Source organism: Crocodylus porosus, unplaced genomic scaffold (genome assembly GCF_001723895.1).
Source record: "Crocodylus porosus isolate Cpor-Errol unplaced genomic scaffold, CroPor_comp1, whole genome shotgun sequence".
Taxonomy (NCBI): Eukaryota; Metazoa; Chordata; order Crocodylia; family Crocodylidae; genus Crocodylus; species Crocodylus porosus.
Genome location: NW_017728914.1, coordinates 18871150 through 18894806, shown reverse-complemented (window position 1 = coordinate 18894806; position 23657 = coordinate 18871150). Strand labels below are relative to the sequence as shown.

General features: G+C 48.2%; 1 protein-coding gene across 1 annotated transcript in view; it reads left to right on the top strand.

The window, feature by feature from the left end:
- Positions 1-23657, top strand: part of PPARGC1B (PPARG coactivator 1 beta) — a 29536-nt gene extending 5879 nt beyond the window's left edge. The window contains exons 3-12 of the mRNA XM_019534718.1: positions 2837-3049; positions 5519-5635; positions 8374-9550; positions 10179-10215; positions 10771-10835; positions 11174-11951; positions 12944-13019; positions 13862-13983; positions 15372-15526; positions 17867-23657. Of these exons, the coding sequence (XP_019390263.1) occupies positions 2837-3049; positions 5519-5635; positions 8374-9550; positions 10179-10215; positions 10771-10835; positions 11174-11951; positions 12944-13019; positions 13862-13983; positions 15372-15526; positions 17867-17970 (2844 nt within the window). The 3' untranslated portion in view covers positions 17971-23657. The remainder of the gene's footprint in view (positions 1-2836; positions 3050-5518; positions 5636-8373; positions 9551-10178; positions 10216-10770; positions 10836-11173; positions 11952-12943; positions 13020-13861; positions 13984-15371; positions 15527-17866) is intronic.

Here is a 23657-nt window from a genome sequence, read left to right as displayed (position 1 = left end):
CCTACCCTGGGGGTCTTCAAGCGAAGGCTAGATGTGTATCTAGCTGGGGTAATGTAGGCCCAGCACTCTTTCCTGCTTATGCAGGGGGTTGGACTCGATGATCTATTGAGGTCCCTTCCGACCCTAGCATCTATGAATCTATGAATCTATAAGTAGCAGCACACTTTCCACTGCAGCTACTTGTCCCTGGGGTATGTCCATGCCACGTGCGCTTTGGCGTGCAGCAAGTTACCTTGGGGGCAGTAGGGGAGGCTAGCCAGCACTGTGCTGGCCCCAACAGCCTTACCTGGGGTCTTGAGAGCCTCTCGTGGCTGCACCTGTGGCGATCCTGTTGGGCAGAGCCTGGCCAGCAGCTGCAGTGTGGCTCTGGGCGGCCCAGCTCCGCTTTTCAGCAGCACATGCTTCCCAAGTGTGTGCTGCTTCATTTTTTTTCCACCTTTTTTTTTTGACCCCTGGATATCCAGGGGTCAAAAAACCCCATGGAAAAGAAACTGGAGCAGTGCATGGTTGAGTAGTGCACCTTTACAGCGTGGAGAACAACAGACAGTGCGGTATGTGGCACTGCAGACGTGTTTGTGGTGCCATATACTGCACAGCCAGACTCATATGGATGCTCCCCATGGGTCCTGGCCCCCAGAGTCATGTAAACCATCCAGAGATCCTTTTCATGATATGAAATGTGAAATCCTTTTCTTTTCAACCATCACAATTCATTCATTCACTCATTTTCAAGCTTTTCTCTGAAGCCACAAGAGCTGGAAACTTCTTATATATCAAAATGAAAAAGCTGAGATTTTTCTGCAGGTTTATGATTTCAGCCAGGTCATGAGACTTGTAGTACAATTGCCAGGGAAGACAACAGGGATTCACCCTGAGGGCCTGGCTCTAGTCCCTCCTATTTCCTTCCTTCTGGTGGTTAAGCATGAACATTGCTCTTCCTCCAAGACCCACTCCAGGGCCCAGGAGCCTCAGGACCGGCTGCTCTGGAGAAATGAGTGCACGAGTCCAGTGGAGGTGGCAGCAGGTTCATGGTACTCATTTTTGCGTGCTCTTGCCTATTTTCAGCTAGGTCTGAAGCAGACCCCAAAACAGGAAGGACTAGAGATGGGTGGAGGGGAAATTGCTGCCTGGAAATCACTTCAACAGCTGCTAATTTAAAGCATGAATTGAGCTGGGCTTTTTCCAGAGGCATTGTTGTACATCAAGTCAAAATATGGATGTGCCCTTTGAGGCACACAGGAGAATCCTTGTAACAAAAGCTTGCCCCCTGTGAGAGAAATAGGGCTATGCCTCCTCCAGGGAATCCAGAAAGCACCAATCAACTTGTCTAAGAAAGGTGTTTATGCACCAACTTCAGGTATATTCATGAGACAGCAGAGCCTCTGGAAGGAAACATTCATTGATGCTTGAATAGGCTGTGCTAGAGGCACCTAATTTAGCCCCACTCAGACCAGCCTTGGCATGTTGCTGGGTGCCAAAAGGTCATAATAAATGTGACTAACCTGGATCTGATTGAAGCAGCTTTTGACTCTGATTCTCCCCTTTAACTGGTATAAACCAGGACCAGTACTACTGAAGTCAGTGAACGGGTATAAAACTGGTGAAAGGGGTGGAAGAACCAGGCCTTTTTCATAAATATGGAGGGGGAACCTCTGTGATGCAGGACAGCTGGTCCATTCATTGTAAGGGGGAGCATCGCAGGCCGTGACCTGCAGTCTCCATAGACCAGGCATGCCCTCCACCATGCTGTGGTTTGGCAACCCACAGAGAAGCCCATCTCCCAACAGGGAGCAAAAAGAGCCCTATTCCTTACTCCTGTAATTGTCCTTGGCTAATGATCCTGTCCCAAGTAGCTGGCTCCATGCATCCTCTCTCTGCCTGTCTTTTCTAGGTAAAGGAGTTTCCTGACATGCAGGCCACCTTTTGCCACTTCAGTCTTGAGTCCTTTTCTCTTTGCCCTGCCTCCAGGTCTTCCTTGTCCTCATTTAGCCTGTCATGTTTCCCTCCTTTGGGCATTAGGCCCCAACCATTATGGGATTTCTTTTTCCTAGCCAGGGAGGGGGAGTTCTAGGAGGATCCAGTCTCTATTGAAGGCAGAGAGAGCTTCTCCTGGGACATCCAGTGGAAGTCTTCTCTGGGTTCCTGCTGTTCCAAGCCTACAGTTCAATGGAGAAAGCAACCAGCGGTCTGACCGATGTTTTTCCTTTAAGGAGGGGCTGGAATACTTTTGCTGTAAGAGCTAAGCACAGGAGGACTAGGGAGCAGGCATACCCTCCTTCTGATCCCTGCTGCTGACTTCCTCTGTAGCCTTGGACAGGTTATCCTTTGCTGTGCCTTTTCTTTATAAAGAAGCCCATGACCCTTACCTGCCTCCCAAGGGGAGCTGCGAGTCCTCTCACCAGCCATGGAGAGCGCCGTTATCACTATACACATTCAGAGGAACCCTGCTCAGCCACACTCTCCCTTTCTTAACATGATCCAGGCCTAAGTAAGAATTAAAGACCTTGAACATCTGTAATTACCAAGAGACATCTTGGTGTCCTGATCACCTCCACCTCTATCTAAAGTTACTAATTGCTTTGTCTGGGGAAGGGATTCTTGGCTGTCCATCGAGACTTATTATTACTGGCGCTTGTATTGCCGTAGTACCTCAGAGCTCTCCCTGCTAGTCATGAACCAGGATCCCACTGTGTAGAAAGACAAAACAGGGTGGGATCCAGCCCCAAAGAGCTTACGGTCTAACCCTGCAGCACATCACAGCTGTCCCTTCAAAGCAGCGCCTGCTCACTCCCACACCTCTAACTTGCACTCTCTATTTTCTGTCTGCTCCTTTCAGATAATAGACAGCGAGAATGAAGCACTGCTGGCAGCTCTCACCGAGACGCTGGATGATATACAGGAAGATGACATGGGCCTGGCTGCCTTCCGAACTATGGAAGAGGGGGATGCGCCCACCCACACCACCACCTTGCCCACCCCTTCCCCCAAACCCACCGCCTTGGTTGTGGGGGGGCCGCCTCCGGCCCCAGAGGTTGATGAGCTGTCTCTAGTAAGAACCCACTTCCTACTGTTTAAGGTGGATTTGGATGAGCCTCTGATAAGCCGGCTGCATGGGTATGATAGGAAGCAAAGGTCTGAATTTTTTCATTATAGGCTTAAAACTCTTAACCGTCAATACAAAGCATATATACCTGTATTGTATACGTATACATATGCCGCACCATTGCTGTCACCTTCATCGCCATTCTCATTGGAACAAGCTGATTTCTGCTGTGTTTAAACGGGGGCAGAGGAGGGGTCATCAGGGGTGGAATAAAATGAGGGTGATCCCAGAAGTCCCACCTCAAGAGGCCCCATTTTAGCTAAAATCCACTCTATTTGGGGTAACTGTTCTCATTTTGGCTCCATGCTGCCCATCCAAGGGCTTCCTGGCATTCCAGCCAGCCCCTATAGTGACTGGAGGCAGGACACAGCCAAATCCGTCCCCCCAGAGTCATTGCTAGGTTGGTGCCACTCAGTTTCTCTCAAAGCAGGTGCTGACGGGCAGCCAATGCTCCTCTGCTTTGAAAGGTCTTCTGCTGGAAAGTCAGGCCCTGACCTGACTGTAATCCCAGCCTGTGCCTCTTATCTGGGGCCTCAGTTTCACAACCTTCTTTTAAGATTTTCCACCCTCCATTGGGCAGGGGAAGGAAGGATGCAGATTATCTCATCTACTTGCCCTTCTGTTCTTCCCAGGGTCTGTTCTCCCTCAGCCAGGGCTGTGCCATTTCCCATTCACCACTGACTAGGCTCCAGCTTTTACAAGCCTGCCCTACCTCTCATTTGGTCCTTGAAATGTCTGTTCCAATCCCACCTCTGAATCCTTCCCAGAAATCCTGAGTTGATGCTTCCACTTCTTGGACCCAGGCTTCTCTGGAGCCATTAACAGCAGAGCATGGGCTTTCCTCCCAGGTTTTCTGGTGGTCGTGGCTGGTCTGATATAGAGAGCCACACTGCTCCTGGAGCAGATTCACCAGGTGGAGCACTTGTCTGATGGGGACACCCCATCTCTCCCCTGTGCATTAAGGAACGGCACTTTTATAAAAGTGCATAGTGCCATCTAGTGATGAAAGTGTGCATTTCCGCTTCACGCCAAAGTGCGCTTGTCGGGGAGCGTATATATCACACACAATATGTATGTGTATATATAGGATGTATACGTTGCAGGGGGGAAGTACTGAACATTTGCAGCTAAAGGGGAGATGCATGCTGAAGCTATGGGGCACCTCTACTGAAATTTCACTGCAGAACCCAACAAAGAGCAGGAGCCCTGATGCAAGAACCTCCTCTTTCAATAACACAGTCCTGATTTTTAAAAGGGTCTTCAACTTTGGAAGCCAGCTTTGAAGACCAAGCCCCAGATATGTCATTTCTGTACATTTCTGCAGAGCCTACGCAGTCGTCTTGCTATTGATCTGTTGTTGCCTTCAGTGCTAGCACGATGCGTGTGGAATATGAAATGTTTACCAAAAAAAAAAGGTTTTGAAAAGAAAAAGTATTTTGACCCTGTGATCTGCAGTAACTGTGCCCTATCTGAGCTCAGGAAATTCCAGCTTGATGGGATTTTGGTGAATTCTGAGCAGGACTGTCTTGGGTGAGATCCCCAGTGAACACTTGGCATTTACACAGAGCTTTACTTCTTCAAAACACTTTGTGAGCTAATTAATTAATCCAAGCCCCTTTCAGATGATTACAGCTGAATGATCCTTGCAGGGAGATCCATGCAGGCTTCCCAACTTGCATGCATGCATATAACCAAAGTCTCTGTCTCCTGAGGACAGTGTTGCTTTGCCATGTTATTAAAGTCAAAGTAGTGGCAGTGGCTCTGAGACGAGCTGCTGAGATATAGAATACAGTGGGGGCTTGGCCAAGTAAATTCTTCCGTCTGTGTCTCCTTATTCCCATTTTAGGTGACAGTGCCACAAAAAAGGGAGTATGCTCATCAAGTGCTTTGAAGATTTAAAGCAATGAAAGTGCTCAATACTGCGGTTGTAACCCCCCCCTCACCTCCAGCTACAATGTTCTTTATCTGCAGCCAAATAGCACTTACAAGGTGTGAAATTCTTCCCCACTTTTTAATCTGATCCTTATAGCTGACAGCTCCAGGATCAGAAAGAGCCAAGGATAGGCATGAAAACACTAATGGTATGTCTTTTGGCTTTAGTGACCTCTACTCACTAGCAGAGGTCACTGAACCCCACTCACATGCTTGCTGTAGAGCAGGGGTGGGCACTTATTTTGGGCAGAAGGCCACTTACTGAGTTTTGGCAAGCAATTGAGGGCTGCATGACAGGCAGCCCAGGGCAGATAAATATTAATTTTCTAAATTTTTTAGGGGCCCCACGGGCCAGACAGAATGGCCTGACAAGCCACATCTGGCCCCTGGGCCGCATTTTGCCCACTCCTGCTGTAGAGTTTAGCTTGTGATCTCTGCTCACACTTGAATGCCGATTCTTTGTCTCACTGTTTCTCTTTGCAGCTGAAGAAATTACTTCTTTCTCCATCCCACGTGCCTCCAAGCTGTGAGGCTCAGAGAGACAGGAGTGCACGACGCCATGGGACCCCCAAATCAAGACCTCAGCGACCATGCACTAAGGTATTTTCTGCCTTAGCCACCCCATTCCTGCAGGAAAAAACTATAAATAACTTTTCCTCTCACCTCCCAACCAAGTCCTCTGTTCCCTAATGATTTCCGGAAAACATGTCACTCCAATGGTAGCTTCAAGGAGGGAACAGCTAGTCTCAGGGTGGGATGTCCTTGGGCGAAATATGAGCCATGGGGGTAAAGTAGGTGGGGAAACAGACCTGAGCAGCAGCACCACAATCTTAAGGGGAAGGGAGAGGGCTGGGTGCAAGGGGAAATAGTCTATCACAGTGGAAATTGTTGAACACGATTAGGGTTGAGGAGAGATCCCAGCTACCCAGGTGTCCTTGCAGCAGGGTTGAGGGCATAAGACTTTTCCGTTTCACTGGAGTTTTATTAAAATTTCTTACATCTTCCCTTGCACCCAACAAATTATAGCAGAATGTGCTATTGATTGAATTGACTTAGCCTGGGGACAGCGGCATGCAAAACTGCAGACCAAACCAATGATTTCAGTTAATCCCCTGAAATCCAACAGAAGTTGCTGTCAAAGATTTTCTCCTTGGATAATGAAAACTGCACAGTGTATTGCGCCTGTGGATTTAGATTGCCTAGGAAAGGTAGAAAATTCCTGCCGGTGCTTGGGGTCATCATTCTGCTGTGAGAGAAGGACTCAGGTTTGAACAAAAAGCTTGTCAGAGATACCAGCTAGAGAGAGATCTGGCATGTCTGATGGAAACCATTTGACTGTGCCTCTGTATAACCTCCTTATGTAGTTGGTCTAGTGGTTTCCACCACAGGCAACTCTTAAGGGGGGGCACCTGTCCCCCTTGAGATTGGCTACTGCCACCGGCTTCTGTGGGTGGTCACTGCTCGCCACCCTCCTCGCCCCCGCTGCCATCACCACAGGTGTCTGTGGGTGGTCCCTGCTCACTGCCCCCCATCCCCCACCGCTGACATCTGCAGGCAGTCCCCACTTGATGCCTGTACTGCCACCTACAAATGGTGCCCCTCCAGTCTTGGGAGGCACCAGTCATTTATGGTTTCCACTAGTGCATCTTGCCATTTTCATAAATATAATGGATTGAAGAGAACTCACTTGTCCACCCACAGGCTCAAACAGAGTCACCAGCATGTGAAATTGGCACCTAGGCTGTCACTGCCCTCCTGTGGACCCATCAGAGTCAGGTGGGAAGTGCAGCAAGATCAGCTGTCGTCTTAGTCTTGCTGCAGGGCAAAGGAGAGGTGGAGACAACAGATGAACAGATGAGTCAACACCTGACCCCAGTTGTCTTTCCTGCCTGGTGCAGGGGGCTGGACCTGATGATCTTCCAAGGTCCCTGCCAGCCTTACAGTCTCTGAATCAGTGAATACTGGGGATACAAAGTCTTTCACTACTAAGTAGCTGGCTTAAATTTTATCAACCCAGGTTGGCTGAAAGCAAAAGCCAGTGCCATCTGCTGGTGGCTTGAATGAAATGAGCTAAGGGTTTCCAGTCCACTCAGGTCACAGGTCCTTTGCAGGCAGCACTGCTTGAGAGAAAAGGCAAGGACAGAATGGCAATGGACATGGAACCCACTCCCCCGAGAGGCGCTCTCTGTGGGTTGTGGCCCTTGCCTCTAACTATGCTGTCCCAGTCTTTTGGAGGAACAGAGCCCCATTGTTTCCAAAGCCAGTAAAAAGGTGCTCTTCAGTTAAAGTTTTCTAGGTTTCAGTCTTGTTCCTTCCCATCTTGGGGAAGGACAAGATCATGTACCCGCTGTGTGTGTGACTAAAATGAACTGACAATGCAACACTGTAAGGCCAAGTCTGTTTCCTTGTCAGCTGCACTCCCCACCCTGCCCAGCATGTATCACCATCCCAGTGGCATCACTCAGAATGTTTCTGTACTGTTCAAAGATGAAAAGCAACCTTCTTCCACTCTCCTTAGACAGCTGGAGGCTACAAAAGGACTTGCTAGTGCACTTTCTTCACACTCCCATTCCCTTCTTGGGGGACAAGAAGTGGTGACCTTGCAGTAGTTGAAGAGACTATTAGTAACTGAGCATCCTCACTGAGATTTAATAAAATGTGGTTCAGCCACTTGGGGAGGGTGGTACTCCTAATAGGAGTACAGCTCACATTAATGATTCACAGCTGATCCTAACATCCTGGTAGAGGCTCTGTATTTTATAAGTCTTTGAGCCTGGGAACTTGCCTTTGTTGAGACCAAGGCTGGGCAGGTCAGAAGGCCCTGTGCTAGACTCCCTCAAAACAGTAGTAGAGATGCTCAGTGCAACCAGTGCTGGTTGCCAGTCAGCCAGTGGCTGCCCCAACAGTTGCTCACCATACAGGGGGCTTAGCAATATGACCTGCTTTCCAAAATGAGCATCTTCCTGCCTTCTAACAACGGGACCTAATTCACACACATGAGGCTAGCATGTGCATTATCTACAGTCCACACGCTTGCAGGTGTGCACCACCAGTGTACAGGTTTTTACCACGTGTTGGTTTGTATGCATATGGGGTGAGGGACATGCACCAATTCTTGTAGCACAGCCTTGTTCCCCCTACCTCTGCAAGAAACAGGGGCCTTAAGTGCATGTCCCCTCACCACTACTTATTACAATAACTGGACAGGAACCATTTGTCCGCAGTGGGATTTCTGCCCGCAGCCAGCATGTTTCTGCATGCAGTATGTTGGTATAGCAGGTGAACAGCTTATTGGAGCCAAGTCTCCTCACCAGAGCTTCTCTCTCATGTCTCTGAAGGTGGAGGGTCTCCGGGATAGAAAATCAAGGTTTCTCCAGGCTCAGAGCCGGAGCTGCACAGAGCTGCACAGGCACCTCACCTCCACCACACACTGCCCACAGACCAAAGCCACCTGGCCACCAGACACACGCCAAGGCAGCAGTGGCAGTATCGTACCCCAGAATCTCTGTGCCCACAATGAAGATGACAGTGACACAAGTGAGGACTCGCTGAGCTCCGGTGATGCCACAGTGATGATGTTGTCCCCCGAGGATGGCATCAGCAATCAGTTCTGTGAGAAAGAGATGCACTCAGTGGTGGAGCTCATCCACTACATGCACACCTATTGCCTTCCTCCAAGAAAGCTGCCCATCAGAGACCCTGCAGATGTGAAGCACCAGCACTGTAACAGCCCCTACAAGAGAGCAAAGTCAGACTGCCGTTTGCAGACAACTTCCCACTGCAGCCAGGAGAGCTGGGCAACCTGCACCTGGGAAATAGGCAGCTATCAGAAGCCCAGAACCTCTTCATTCTCCATCCTGAAGGAGCTACTGTCCAGGGACATTACGTGTGATGTAAGCAAGCCATACAGGTTGGGCAAACCTGTGTATGCCTCCTGGACCAGGCCCTCTGGCTCCAGGTCTCCAGGACCTCCTGCTCAGGAAGCTGACACCTTTGCAGGGACCTGTAAGTCCAAAGTCAAAATGCCAGTGGAGAAGACAGAGCTAAGGCAAAGCCCCAAGGCTGAGCCTGAAGCCAAGAAAGAGACTGGCAGCCCAGAGGACGAGGCTGAGAAACATGTAGTTCCTACAGCCCAGCCACCCCCAGGGAAGGCAGGCCGGAAGCAGGAGAGTGCCATTTATGCTGTCCGGCGCTCCAAGAGACTTAACCCAGAACTGGGCCACTGGCTATCATTTCTTGATGAGCCTTCCCCAGAGCCTTCTGGCCCCAGAGATGCAACAGAGAGCTGGGCGCAGGATGCTTTTGCCTTGAGGGAGCCTACACTGTGCCCAGCCTTGGAGAACTTTGATACGGAGGCACCAGCTGCAGAGGTGGAGGTGGGCAGCATGGAGGAAGGGGACAATACAACTCAGACCCACCAAATGGAGCCCCCGAGGTCCCTGCTGGGGAGCCCAGATGAGAGAGACAGGGGTGAGATGGACGAGAACCGGTCTTGCTCACTCTTAGATCAGACAGGTAAGGGGGAGGGGGAGTACCAGGGAGTAATTGTGAATTTACTGCAGCATCTGTCTCGCACCACCTACAATAATTCCCAGCTGGGACCTTGCTCATGTCATCATTCCCAGTCTACAAGATGCCTGAGCATCTGAGCAGGTTAACATAGGTTAGTCTGGCCTACTCTGTTCTAAGCACTGACATGGTGCAGCAGATGCTGCAGTGTCACTGGTAGGCAAAGCACCTGGAACCCAGCTGGCCCTCTGAGTGACACCAGGGAAACTTTGGGTGTGGGAACCCATAGACAGGAAGTCAGTTTGGCTATTCGGTTACTTTAACTCTAGGCAAATTGCTTGCCCATGCTCGATGCCTCATTTCCTTCATCTGTATTTAGGAGATAATGATACGGATTTTCCTTTAAAAGCATGTTGATCTCTATGGATTTCTTACCCAAGTCACAGAGAGGTAGTTTCCCTTGTGTAGGGCTAGACTGCAAACCAGAGGCTGAGTGAGATCTAAATACTCAGAAATCCCATGTGTCCTGCTTCGTCTCTAAGCCCAGACTGCCTCCTTTCCTCCCAGGGGCAATCCAGTTCATTATGGCAGGAATGCAATTCACTCAGTAACCCTGCTTCTCTCTCTCTTTCAGAAACACCCAGGTGTCTTGCGCTGTCCTTGACACAAACGTAAGTGCAAAAGTAAACACCCCTCAGGGAAATGTATGCATGCTGGGGCCAGGCTGGCTCAGCAGATCTTCAAAATGACCCTGAGCTCACCCTGACTGGGGACACACATTTTGATTTTAAGACTAGGTGTCCATTAACAGGGACCTGTAAGTCCAGGCTAATAGGGGTGTGCAGAAGGGAAGACACGTCACAAACTGTGGCCTTTGTTTGTTGCATAATGGCATCAACAGTGATAGCATTGCATCAGGACTTCAGACTCGGAGCAAGCTATTCCTGCCTGCTAGGGAGAAGGCAGGAAGGGCATCTCTTCCCCATGGCACTGGCTGGAGTTTGCTGCTAGCTGCCTGTTCCTGTATCTCCACTGGGTTTCTAGTCCCTCCAGGCATTGCCAGAATTTGGAGAGGCTCAGAGTTGCCATCCTCCTGGGTTTGCATTCCCTCATCTTTTTCTGTTTTTGCCTGTGTCCTTAGGCCAGGTTTTTCAGCACCTGACTAGAGTGCTTTTTCTCTGACGTGCATCTTAACACCTGCCCACCTCTAACTTTCTTCTCTCTAGTGACACTACATTTGGGAAGAGGAACTTTGAGCAAGTGCTAACTGTAGAGCTATGTGGGACAGCAGGTAAGCCATTCATGTAAAGAGGCCATGCTCCCTTCCCTTTGTTGTTCAGATTCTCTCAGGACATGTGGGGGGAAAGTCCAACCCCAAGATGTCCAAGCTGAGATGGCTTACTGGGCATACATAGGTGGTTTCCATCTTAACTCCTAAGGGAGTGATGGGGTCAGCATCACCTCCATCCCCCTTTGACTCCTAAGCCCAAAAGGCCAGGTACCATTTACAACTAGGTTGGGTGGAGGGTCACTTTGATCTAGCTTGTGCTGACATGGCACAAAGTCATACTGCCTCAGCAGGAAAACTCCTCAAAGGGTTTTACTCTTGTGGTTTGTTGGGGGTTTAAGGTCTCACACCGCCTACCACTCCGCCATACAAGCCTGCTGAGGAGGACCTGTATAAGCCAGACATTCACCATGGGCCAGAAAAGGAGAAAGCAGCCATCCTCCCTCCCCTTCCGGGGCCAAGGACTGCCGCAGCAGACACAGCGACCTCCAGGAGACTCCTGAAGAAGCACCCAGAACAGACAGAGCTCTATGCCCACCTGAGCCGTGCTGCTGTGTGTCCTCCTCCCCTAGAGCAGCAGGGAGTGCTGAAACGCCCATTTTCTCGCTCTTTCGGGGACCACGACTACTGCCAAGTAATGAAACCTGAGGCCGTGCTCCAGCGGAAGGTGCTGAAGTCCTGGGAGCCCCTGAGCCACACAGCGAGTGAGCACAAGCGAAGGGTGCCAGATACACATTACCAGGGACTTGTCCAGGGCAGCAAGGAAAAGAATGGCCAGGCCTTGTGGAAGGAGGGTACTAAACAACTCAGAGACCAGGAGATCAGAGCCAGCTTAACCAAGCACTTTGGCTTTCTGGACAGTGCCCTTGAAGATGAGTATCTGACCTGCAAGACCCTTGATTATGACACTGTCTTTGAGGACAGCTGCAGTGAGAGCGGGTCCCCGGTAGAGGAGGAAGAGGAGGAGGAGGAACATTGGGAGAGTCCACTGGAATCCAAGTTGTGTCTGCAGAGGAACCCACTTGCCAGGGCCAGTATACACCACTGTTCCCGGAGCAGATCCAGTTCCGGGTCTTCGTGCTGCAGGTCCAGGTCTCCAGCAAACAGACGGGCCTTCAGGTAACAACCGGGCAGCTGGCAGGAAGGGAGGGATGCAGTTGTCGGATCCTAACTCACAAGCTAGCCACAAGTGAATAGAAGTCCCTGGGGGGCTCATATTTGGGCTGGAGGAGTGGCTGGTGAATAGCATGGGCTGTCTACTCCACTTCTGCTCACTCCATTGGGAAAACAGAGGCAAGGAGCCATCTGTCAAGCGAGGAAAATGCAAAATGCTCCATACAGCACTGAGATCCTCAGCTGAGAAGCAGTGGCTGTAGACAGGCTGAGCGCTGTTCGTCTCTTATCAGTATTATGGACATGAGGACCCTACCCTCCCTGAGATGAACACCCAATGAAAATACTACCTTACAAAACTATCCTACTATTTTCTAAAGGCTCTGCCTTCCCCGATGGACTAAATCTAAGCACTCACTGCCACAGGCTATACAGGTGTTCAGCATCTAATATCAGCCCAAAAATACCAGATGGTTCAGGGTTAGCTGTGAATGCCTCCACAGTGCCAATTGCACATTGATCTGAGTTCCTTCCAAAAGTCCAACCCAACAGCAAGAAAATTCTCATTAATTCACTTCCCTGGTTGATTTTGTACATAAAAAAAATCATGAAAATAAATGGCCCTGCATCACCAGCCTCTTGAAATTGCTGAGCTAATGCTTGATGTGTTTGAGTTAGATGGTGGAGAGGTTATGGTCAGTGTTGGGGTGGGGCTAGGGCTGTTCCAGGAAACAGGGAATAAAATAATGCTGTGTAATGCTAGAACAAGTTCTAGAGAAGCTCAGTTTGGTTTGGAAAACCAGCTCCTTCCCTGGCTGCTCCACACCCAGCCCCAGTGGAACCAGCTCCACCATTGTGTCCTAAGTTGTTTGTTCAGAACTGGTGCCAGATCCTGTAAACTCAGTTGTGTCTCATTTTCCTTTTACTTTCCCAAGCCCCCTGGCAAGACCCCCATCCATCCAAGGTTTAACTCCTCTTTCTTGCTTCTTTATAAACAGATGTGAAAATGGCGAGCAATGTCAAGGTGGAACTGCGAGCCCGAGCCAGATGGAGAAGAGGAGAGAAAAGGCCATTGTAAGTGACCTGTGAGCTCCAAGCCAGTGCTGCTCTGAATGAGGCGGAAGCAGCACGACTTCCAACAGGAGCCGGCAGCTTCATCCTGCTGCAGCCTATTTAAATGTTCAGACAAAGCCCTTCACAGACCTTCCATTCATCTCCCACTCCAAAAGGGAGATGGTGGAGCGTATTGGCCCTGGTTTCAGCAACCTTGGTGCAGAGCCAATTTTAAACAAGGGTATAGGAAAAAAATAAAGCAGAAGCAGTTGGAGACTGGCAATACACGCAGTCCTTGGCATAGGAAGAATCCAGAGCATCCTATGTTGTGCGATTCAGTGCACTTGGAATTAGTAATTAGAATTGGGAATTTGGGGAATACCTGAAAATGCTACGTGATTATTAAGCTAAGCCTCACTGCACATAAAGAATAATAGATGTACATGGAGAGTCTGCATGTTTGCATGTGGGGAGAGAGGGAAATGCTCTTCTGTATTGCCTTGTTCTCTCTCTCTTTCTCTCATGTAAATTCCCAGTAAGTGTTCCTCAGGAATACTCAATAACATTCTTGTACTTCCACAAGCAAAATCTGTAAGCGCTGAAGGAATAGTAAAAAGAAAGAAAGGAAAGAAAATGGAGTGCAGAGGGATCGCGTATATTCTGAGAGAGCTGCTTGCCCAGAAGGGCTGTGTCTCTGCTTTAGCTTGGTTGATGATGCATGTGCTCAGAAATACAACAGCACTGTCCAGCATTTTGCCTCACCAGCATCCATCAGCATAGTGCCAAGACAATAGCAGGGGGAAAGAGATGAGGAAGGTCTGGGAGGAGGATACACCTAAGCAGCGTTGGTTGTGTTGGCACAGAATGAAGGCCGGATGGTGTACATCAGAAACCTCTCCAGCACCATGAGCTCCAGTGAGCTGCAGAAACGCTTTGAGGTGTTTGGCGAGATCATTGAGTGTCAGGTCCTGACCAGGAAAAACAGGTATGTCTGCAGAGTGTTGCTCGAACCTCCCTCACTGCAGGTGCAGAAGAAACTGAGCAGTAGAAGTGTCCTCTGTGGCCTGAGCATGTAGGCTGTGCAGCTCATCTGGCTGAGGCACCCTCATATTAAACTGCAATGTATAAATGTGGTACTGAGCCCAATGCATACAGCACATCCCAGCACTTGAAGGGGTTAGCAGAACTGTCCGCAAATTCTCCTCAGGTGTGAATGTGTGGAGGAGGATAGGGGACTTGACAAAGTACCAGAGGTGAAGTGAAATACACTGTACAGTTTCTGCACATGATGCAGTCAGTAAACTAAATTACACAGGATCAGATTCTGTTCCACCTCTTTGGAAGGGCAATGGACATAGGCACCTAAGTATGATTTTGTTCCACCCCTGCTCAAGTCCCTGAAAAACAGTTAATTAGAATGTGGGTGGGGCATTGTCTTCTTCCTTCCCCCCTCTGCTTTTTTGTAACTCAATCTTCAGGGTAAGATTCACAGATTCACAGAAGTTTAGGGCTGGAAGGGACCTCATAAGATCATCATCATGCTCTGGGCAGGAAAGACTGCTGGGGTCAAATAATCCCAGCAAGGTGTGTGTCCAGTCTCCTTTTGAAGATCTCCTGGGTAGATGCCTGCACCACCTTGCTGGGAGTCTATTCCAGAGTCTGGTCACGTGAACCATGAAGAAGTTTCTCACAGAAGTATATCCAATCTGAAACCTTCTTCTAGGACTTTATGACCATTGCTTCTGGTTTTCCTCTGGGGTGCTTTGGTGAATAGTTGTTCACCTAGCCCTTGATGTTCTCCCCTGATATATTTATAAGCTGCCACAAAATCTCCCCCAAAATCTTTTCTTTTCTAGGCTGAACAGTCCCAGATCTGTCAGTCTTTCCTCATATGGCTTGCTCTTGAAGTCTCTAATTATATGAGTGGCTCTTCTCTGGACTCTCTCAGGCTTTTCCACATCCTAAGATGATCCTGTGTTACAAAAATAGATGCATTCGTGGGCTTTCAGGGACCTGAACAGGGTGGAATAGAATGGCACATAAGTGCCTAACTCCACTTAGATACCTAATAGGCGTAATAGGATCTGGTCTCAAGCAGTTCTCAGCTCCTGGGAGATTAGGCAACTCCCATCCTCCCTCCTTCCTGGCACTAGTTTTGGGCCACACTGTTATTTAACCCCTAAAGCTAACTCAGAGGGGTTACTTGGCACAGGTAGATTGTGGCATTTTGAGCTTAAGGATGGTAGAGCCATGGGGTGCTGAGTGGTGGGAGTTAGGACTGCAGATAATCAAGGTGAGCTGGACCAAGCCAGCAGAGCAGGATGGAAAGGAAGAGTAGGGCCACTCATTTCTTGATTGCTGTCGTTTGCTCAGGGGGGATAAATACGGCTTCATCACCTACCGATGTTCAGAAGATGCCGCCTTATCACTGAAGAATGGTGCCTCACTGAGGAAAAGGAATGAGCCATCATTCCAGCTGAGCTATGGTGGTCTCAGGCATTTCTTCTGGACCAGATACACTGACTTGGGTAAGAAAGCAGGTGGGCCAGACTGGGGAGCCAAACGCTTAGGGAAGGAGGTTCATGGCCCCTTTTAAAAGCCAGTGCCTAAATCTGTCAAGCTGGGAGCCCTGCAGTCTACAGATCACCATCCTAGGAGAATCTGAAATTCCCATATGGGTCACCTGCCAGCTCAGTCAGCCATTTGGAGACTGGATGCATTGCCCCAGTCAGACTTCTCTGGGACCTACAGTTTCTTTAGTTATGATGTAAAACCAGAGCCTGGATGCACATGAGCACTGGGAAATCTCTGCATGTCGAGGAGCATGAGGGGAGGTTCAGAAGCACTGCTGGCTTAGAGACCCTGCCCTCTCAGGCTGTCAAGGGAGAGGCATCCACTCTTGAGAACAGAGACATAGGAATAGGCCACCTGAATTCTGGCACAGCTTGACCCTGCACCTTTGTCCATAGTTTCTTAAGTTTTCTTTAATGGAAAAATTCATCCTGTGGTGGATCCATATCTACCTTCAATGTGAGTCCTTAGCAGGGTTGGGATTTTGGCACATACAGCACAGTCCTCCACCAACCAGGCTCCCCAAGTAAGTAGCAGAAGAGGAAATCTGCTAACTTACATGTGGACCTGGCAATAGCAGCAGTGGAGACACGTTCCAGTGGGCTTCACAGCTATTGACAAGATAGCAAAGGGATGTTGAGAGTCCTGGCTTCAGTTCCAGGTTTTGTAGCGGAGCATGTCCAGTGGTTACCAGCTCCTCTGCCCCTCCCCAGCCTTTCCAATCCATTCCTCATACCTTCGCCTCTGAGTCAGCCAGTTCCCCATGCTGCCTGAGTACTGGCAGGGGCATCTTTGAAAACTCTAAAAAGAGTTTCTTTTAGTTTTAGCACACAGAAGCATGGAGCAGTGGTAGGAAATGTCCTGCTGAGCCCCTGCATCCCTGGGCTGCAGCTTGCTCAGTGCAGACTCACTCAACAAAGAATTTAGCTGCCTATCTTTTAGCAAGGGTACAAGTGAACTGAAAATGTTAGAGGCTTATCACATGTCCAAATTTGGACAATTTTTTTTCAGGCAGGAGGAAAAAGCATGCCTCTGTGTCCAGCTTAATGCTTTGCCAACTTTCAGACCCATCCTTCAAAGCATGGAGCACTCAGCAAAGTGACTCTAAGAAGTTTTCTTAAGGAGGGCAAAACACCATGTTTCGCTTTTGCTCTCAGAAACAGCCAAGCTGGTTTGCTGAAACTTCCCCAAAAAATCCAGGCTGAGGCAGACATCCATCATGAGACATTTCAGTCCAAATGGTTAAAGTTTGTCAAAGTTCTAATCAAGCAGCAAAAAAAAAAATGTATTCTAGTGCAAAGTGTTGAGCGAGCTTAACTATAGGCACTGCTAGTAGCCTATAACAGAAAACAAGTCATTGCCCAGGATTTCCAGGGAGAAATGCCTCTCCTTTGCTGAAAAGAGAAGGTTTTTTACAGGACAGGCTCCTTTATTGCCAGATTCCTTAGGGGTTTAGGTAGAAATGGGGAGCTGTTGTCATATCTTTGGGAGAGTGTCACTGAGCGCATCTATACGAGATGCTTAAAGCGCCGTAGACTAATTCTGCTGCGCATTAATGTGTGACAGAAAAAGCCATGCTAATGCACTAATAAACAGTAGAATTCGTTTACTGTGCATTAGCATCACTTAAAAGATGTGCACTGGCACTACTGCATACTAGCACCAATTACTGTGCATTAAGTTAGTACCTGTTATTACATGTTATGAAACTTAACACGTCATAATTACAGCACATTAATGCATGTGTAGATGCACCCACTGTCTTTTTTTTTTACTGTCAATTAAACCAACAGAAGCCGCAAATCCATCAGCTCTTTTGAGTAGGCAGCAGGACTGATTGTGGATCTGGGAAACTGGAATTCTCCTATTCTAATCCCAGCTCCTGCCCCTAAGTCATGGGGGCGGCATGGCAAAGCTAGAGACAAGCATTCAGGAAACTAGGGTCCAGTTTTCAACTGTGTGGTGTGAGCCTAGGCAAAATGTATCACTTCCTTTCATCCTGTCTTGTTCAGCCTCCTTGGGGCAGGAACAGTTTCTCACTATGTGTTTATAGAGTACCTGTCATACAGGACCTCAGTGGTTGAGGCCTCTGAACATAACTAAACAGTATCCTACATGTGTAAGACATGGAGCCTTGGTGACCCTTTTTGATAAATGGAGACAACACCTGCTTCCTAGAAGGATGCTTTGATCTTTGAGTAACAATATGGACATGAAGAAAGCATTTCATCACTACACAATCCCTGCCGGTGCCCCGTGTCCCTGACTCTGTTGTGTTCTCTCCCTGCTCCCAACAGATTCCAATGCGGAAGAGTCCTCCCTAGCTCCAATGAAAAGCAAGTATGAGACCATGGATTTTGACAGCCTGCTGCAGGAGGCCCAGCAAAGCCTGCATCGATAACAGCCTTAACCTTGGAGGAACACCTCAATACCTCAGTCAAGGCACTTCCACTATGTTTACGTTTTCAAAGAAAAATTACTAAGTATCTGAAAAGAACGAGCGAGCGAGAACGAGAGTAAGCGCGAGAGAGAGACTGCTGTCCCTTCCATTCGATGTTTACATTGAACAAAGCTGCTTCTGTCTGTGAGTCCCCATGGTGTTGATGTCCCACTGCCACACATCAGTATCCTTGCTTCTGACTGGTTGTTCTAGGGTGAGCCTGTAAAAGCCTTCTGTCCACTACTGCCCCTCCCCGTCTCCCCCCTCTTTCCCCAATGCTCCCGTCGTGGAGTTGCAGCTGTGTTCACCATAACATTTTTGTCTGTAGTGTGTGATGATGAAATTGTTAATTGTGAATAGAATCAGGATTATAAACTAATTTTTAATAGAAGAGAAAAAAGTATATACTTAAAAATGTATTTATGGCTCAGATGTACTGTAATTCAGATTTATTGTACCGCTTCCTTGATTTTTAACTATGCACTGTAATGAGGCATTTGCCGCTGAGCAGATGGAGTCAGGCCAGAAAGGTGCCCACACATCAGTCTCCCAACCAGGCTTTGCCCTCTTGGTTGTAGAGTGTCTAGCCTGGCACATTACTAGACTGGACCATTTTAAGGTCGGGTTTTGGTATCCTGGTTTGCTGTAGAAGCCATGCTTCCTGCCTACATGGCTGGGCCTGTTGGGCCCCCAGTGCTGCCCCAGTCATGGGGTTGTCTAGGTCTGCTGGACTATGAAGGGTTGAATGGTCTGGCACAAGCTGAACTGAAACTGCCACGGTGCTACAGTGGTGCAGCTTTGCAGGAGCAGGGAAGGGGATTTACGAGGAATTAGTGATGGAAATCAAAGGGCCACCCAAGTCCAGCTGCCCAGTGACCTAGCTTGGTTAAGTCATACTGGTTTGTGTAGCCAGTGAAATGCAAGAGAGTGATGTTGCCAGTGCCAGGTCCAGGTGCCTCGGAATCACCGCCTGAATGACCAGGTACCATTAACAGCTGGGTCGACGGGGGGGTGGCCTGTGCCACAAGTCCAGTGTGAGCCTAAACCTCACACCTCTGGAACTGTGGAAAGACAATTTCACCGCTTTGCCCCAATGCTACAAGGATGTAGCATTAGAAAGCTATCAGACCAGTCACCAAGGGGTTAATCTTTGCCAGCCACACTCTAGATGGCATCAGTCACCATGGGGTATAGGCACTGTCCTGCCTTCCGAGCCAGGGAGAGGGAAAAGAGCAGAAGCCCACAGTCTCCCCAAAAGGATTGTCCAAGGGTAGAGCTTGGTCACCCCTCGATACACTGGCAGGCACATTAATCCCACGCTGGGGGAGGTCACATCTCCATGTTGATGATCAGCCAGAATCTCTGCCTGGCATTGCTGGCTACTCTCCTGCTCCATCGTGGGGATTTCTGAGCTAGGGCTAAGTGGCTTGTTTTTCTCACAACTGCTTCCACAATGTGCAAGGAAGCCGGGGTGAGTTCTCCTGGCAGCAAGGGCAGAGACTGCCAGCACAGCAAGGGACATGGCAGCTAAGCTGTACAACCCTGTCCCATCCAGCACGCTGCCCTCCTCTGACTGGTACTGAATAAGCCATAAACCTACCAGTACAACCAGGAAGTTGGAAGATCCCATCACCCCTGCAACAACTCTTGGCCATTTCTTAGCCCTTCCCACCTCCCAGGCAAGGCTTCCGACCTGCAGGGTACAGGTGGCAGAGACACTGCAGCTCTGCTGGGCATATGCCTGCAGCTCTCACCTCTGGTTTCTGAGACCTGCAATCGTGGGGTCCATGCAAGGCCAGTCACGAATGCTGTGTTCAGGGTGTACAACTATCATGTTCAGCAGCATCCACCGAGTTCTCTTGTACAATTTAAAGCCATTCCGTTTCCAGGAGCGGGGAGAGACTGAGTCCATTAGAGAAAAGCGAGAGACAGGAAGCACTTCACAGTGGGGATCAAATACCTTTGCCGACTCCTCAAGCTGTCACCACATTTTTGGTTTGTTTTTCACATGCAGGAGAGACCACTGGGGTTCAGCCTTCCCATGTAGATAGAATTTAATAGCCTTAACTCTGCCAATAGCTAGATTAGATTCCCATGAGGTCTCCCCGAGAACATGGCACTGATTTTCCGTTTTTTGGTAATGCTTCATCTTACAGGGAACACAACCAGCAGCTCAGTAATTCCGCAGGATCAGATGCTGAGTGCCTGCCTCAGGCTGACTTGTACCTTACTCCACTGACTTCATAGGCACTTGCTCGTACTGTGAGGTATGATTTACCATGCGGAGGGCACTAGAATGCAGTCCTATCCTACCCTGGTTATCTCAGTTTTCTGATGCAGAGCCCATGGCTCTAAAAACTGCCAGTTCCATGGTAATTACCAATGAACTACAGTTCCCAAGTGTAGGTTTACTGAATCCTCATACAGCATATTCATGCAATTTCAATCCCAGCCCACAGAGTAATTACAACGCTTTATGACCCTACTGTAAAATCTGGTCACGGGCACTTTCCCGGCTTCTCATCCCAACATAGGTTACACAGGTAACACTGTCCTGGTTGGAGCATCTGCTATTGGCAATTGCCTCATTGTAGCTTTGCCTTTTTCTGTCCTAGTATTTCCTCACAACGATGATGTTTACATGTGATTGCTATAGAGCTTACGTAGAATGTATATAGCGACACATTAGGGTGGGTAGTACTGTCCTGTGCTGTGCTGTTTTTCAGAAAACGATCAATCAAAAATGCTAAGTGGAATTCTTCCATCTCCTTGCTCAGTACAAGGATGGATCAAAGCTCACAAGGCTGGCTTTGGTCACGGATGGAAAATGCATCAAATGTTCAGAATGTGAAAGGGTTGAATGCAGCTATTAGGAGGTCTTTCCAGTACCTGGAAGGAGCTTCCTTCAGTGTGAATCACTCAGTCACTTCGCAAACATTGGTTTCTATACCCAGTTTTAAATCTCATATTGCTTTTATGAGGCTGGACTTCCTGAGCTGGCCACCAGCCAAGGAGACTTCTACACATCAAATGAGGTACTCTTGAAGAGGAAGGAAGATCTCGTAATGCACAGAGCCAATCAGTACTGCAATCCTAGGATAGGAAGAAATGCAATAAGTGGTCTTCATGTTGCCTGAAGCCTATAAAATATTTTTGCGAGAAACTTCTCCAGGACTTATGCAATATGCACACAGGTGCACAAACGCACACATATATGGGTATGGCAAGGGCAGAGCACTGTGTCCTTGTGCTGCTGCTGGTGGCTATATGCACAGTGACTGTGAACCCAGCCCTGCTGAATGTAAAGCCAGAGAGGCTGGGTTTGGAATGTATACAGAGTTTACGCTAGTTAGCTCAAAGCAGTGCCTGCGGCTTATCTTCATGGCTGCTGAGGCCTGGATGTTGAACTTGAGAAGCACAGGTGTGAATATTCACTTTCTTTAACCACACACAGTGGTTCAAGGTGAAAAAAAAAGTTCCCTCTTCATTTCTTCTTAAGCTTCAGTGCGCTGGGTGTGGTTCCAGGGAAGGGGTTACATGGCATACTTGCCTGGAGGAGTCTGTGCTCTGTCCATGGGGCATGACTCCTTCATCAGGGGAACACAACACAGATCAGGGCATTGTGCAGCCCATTGAGAGCCCACCCAGAAAGGTTCCTCTGCACATCACAGGAGGCAGGTGATTCCCAGTGTGGCGCAGATTGGGGGCCTCACCCACCAAGGGACAGAAACCAGCAGGAATCAAAGGCACTCGGCACCTCCCAGGACTGGGCCCCTAGTTTGGGTATGGGAATGGCATTTACTTGAGGAATGGCACTAGTAATATGAGAGGAATAGCTTTAAGTACCGCTGAGCCACTTCATGCACAGAGTGGGCCACCTAGCCCAGTGGGTCCCATGCAGGAGGAAGGAGGCTTATTCACTGTGCAGAGAGTGGCACTGTGCACCCCAACCAAGGAAGGGAATCCACCTTAGTTCAGCTTTCCTGGTTTCCTCTACCTGCAGTATGCTGTTTCCTGCATTTTAAAGGGACAAAGTCTTTTAAAGATTTTAAAGTCTCCTACTTTATTCCCCTTCTCTTTGCACAGCCTCTGTAAATCTCTTCCCTCCCCAGTAATATCTATAATGCCAGCAACCCCATATGCATGGGTAACCCTAGCCATAACAGCATCTAACGGAACAAACCATGCACCTAAAAGGGAAGGGGAGAAAATGATTTTAAAAACAGAGTGTGGTCTCGAGGAGACAACATGGGTAGAAAAAAGGGTGTTATGGGTGGGCAGCCAGGAGGGGAATTTATTTTTTAAAATTATATTTATAGCTATATCTATATGTGTATGTATGGAAAATATGTAGAAAACCCTGTTGTTATCAGGGAGGGAAAAATATGACAAAGAGAGAAAATCCCCATTCCCCTTTTTTGCATCCAATTGCCCTTCACAGTCTCATTGCTTTACAGGAGATGCAGCTCTCTGTTTGGGAGTCAAGTAGATTCCCATGACAACTCCTTGAGAGGAGCCGTTCTGAATGTCCGGGCTGGGGGAACGCAGAGGACAGGGCAGGGTTGTAGATCTCGATGTTGCCCCTGGAAAATTTCTATGTCTAATTCCTACTCAGTGCAGCTTTCTGAGCTGCGTTACCTCCACAGGAAGTGAAAAACGGCAGCTCAGTCCTTATGTTACAGTGTTAGTGTTAGATTTCAGCACTGGCCCATGTAAAGAAGCTTTACAGAACCAGCTATTTTTTGTACTGATTTTCTTTTTTTCGGAAATATGCTGAATCCTTAATACATCATTACCTGTAGCTGAGCCTTTACAATCTTTTGTTCTTAGCAACAGTCGTCCATCCCTGACAATCTTGAGCAATATAGAACCAAATAAAGCCTTCCGGTTTCCATTGCTCTTCCTAGACAGATGCTGGAATCAGGTAGGTTAGAAAGTCTGGTTGTAAAACACCAGGTGGCACAGTAAGGGGCATTATTTCTCTGAGAGCCAAACAAAGTTAGCCAAGTGGGAGAGTGCATGTGCACATATGTGCGTGTGTGTGTATCTGAGAGAGAAAGATTAAATTGATGCATTTCTTGAGAAAGGTGTAAGAATTTCACCTAAAAAGGGGCACATCTGCTTTGTTATTTATAATAAAAGTTAAATTCTACTTTTTTTTTAAAAACAAAAGGACACTGCTAATAATGATAAGGGTCCAATTCTGCCACCCCTACTCAGGGTGAGTAAGTAGTATCTTACTACTCTATTTTACTCACAGAGTAAGCTGAAGGAGCAGGATTGAGCCCTCGGTGATTACAGATCTAGTTTTTAGTCTGATGGTTTTTTTTAAATTGGTAGCGGTTTTTATATTTCACTTAATTTTTCCCCCCAATTCCGTTTCATTGTGTCCTTATTTATGTAATATACTTTAACCTTAAAACGGCATGAATTCTTATGCCTTTCCTTTATTATTATTGTTATTATTATTTTTAAAAAGAGATTTATTTCTAGTGTGATTTAACTGTCTACCTTCTAAACGAGAGAACGTTTTCTTGTATTTTTACATTGTCAGATTCTATAGTTTCATAGATAATTTAACCAAATCGCTCAATGTATTATCTGTATCTATCCAGTGGGTATAAAAGTTCTATTTTAAATTGTGTAAA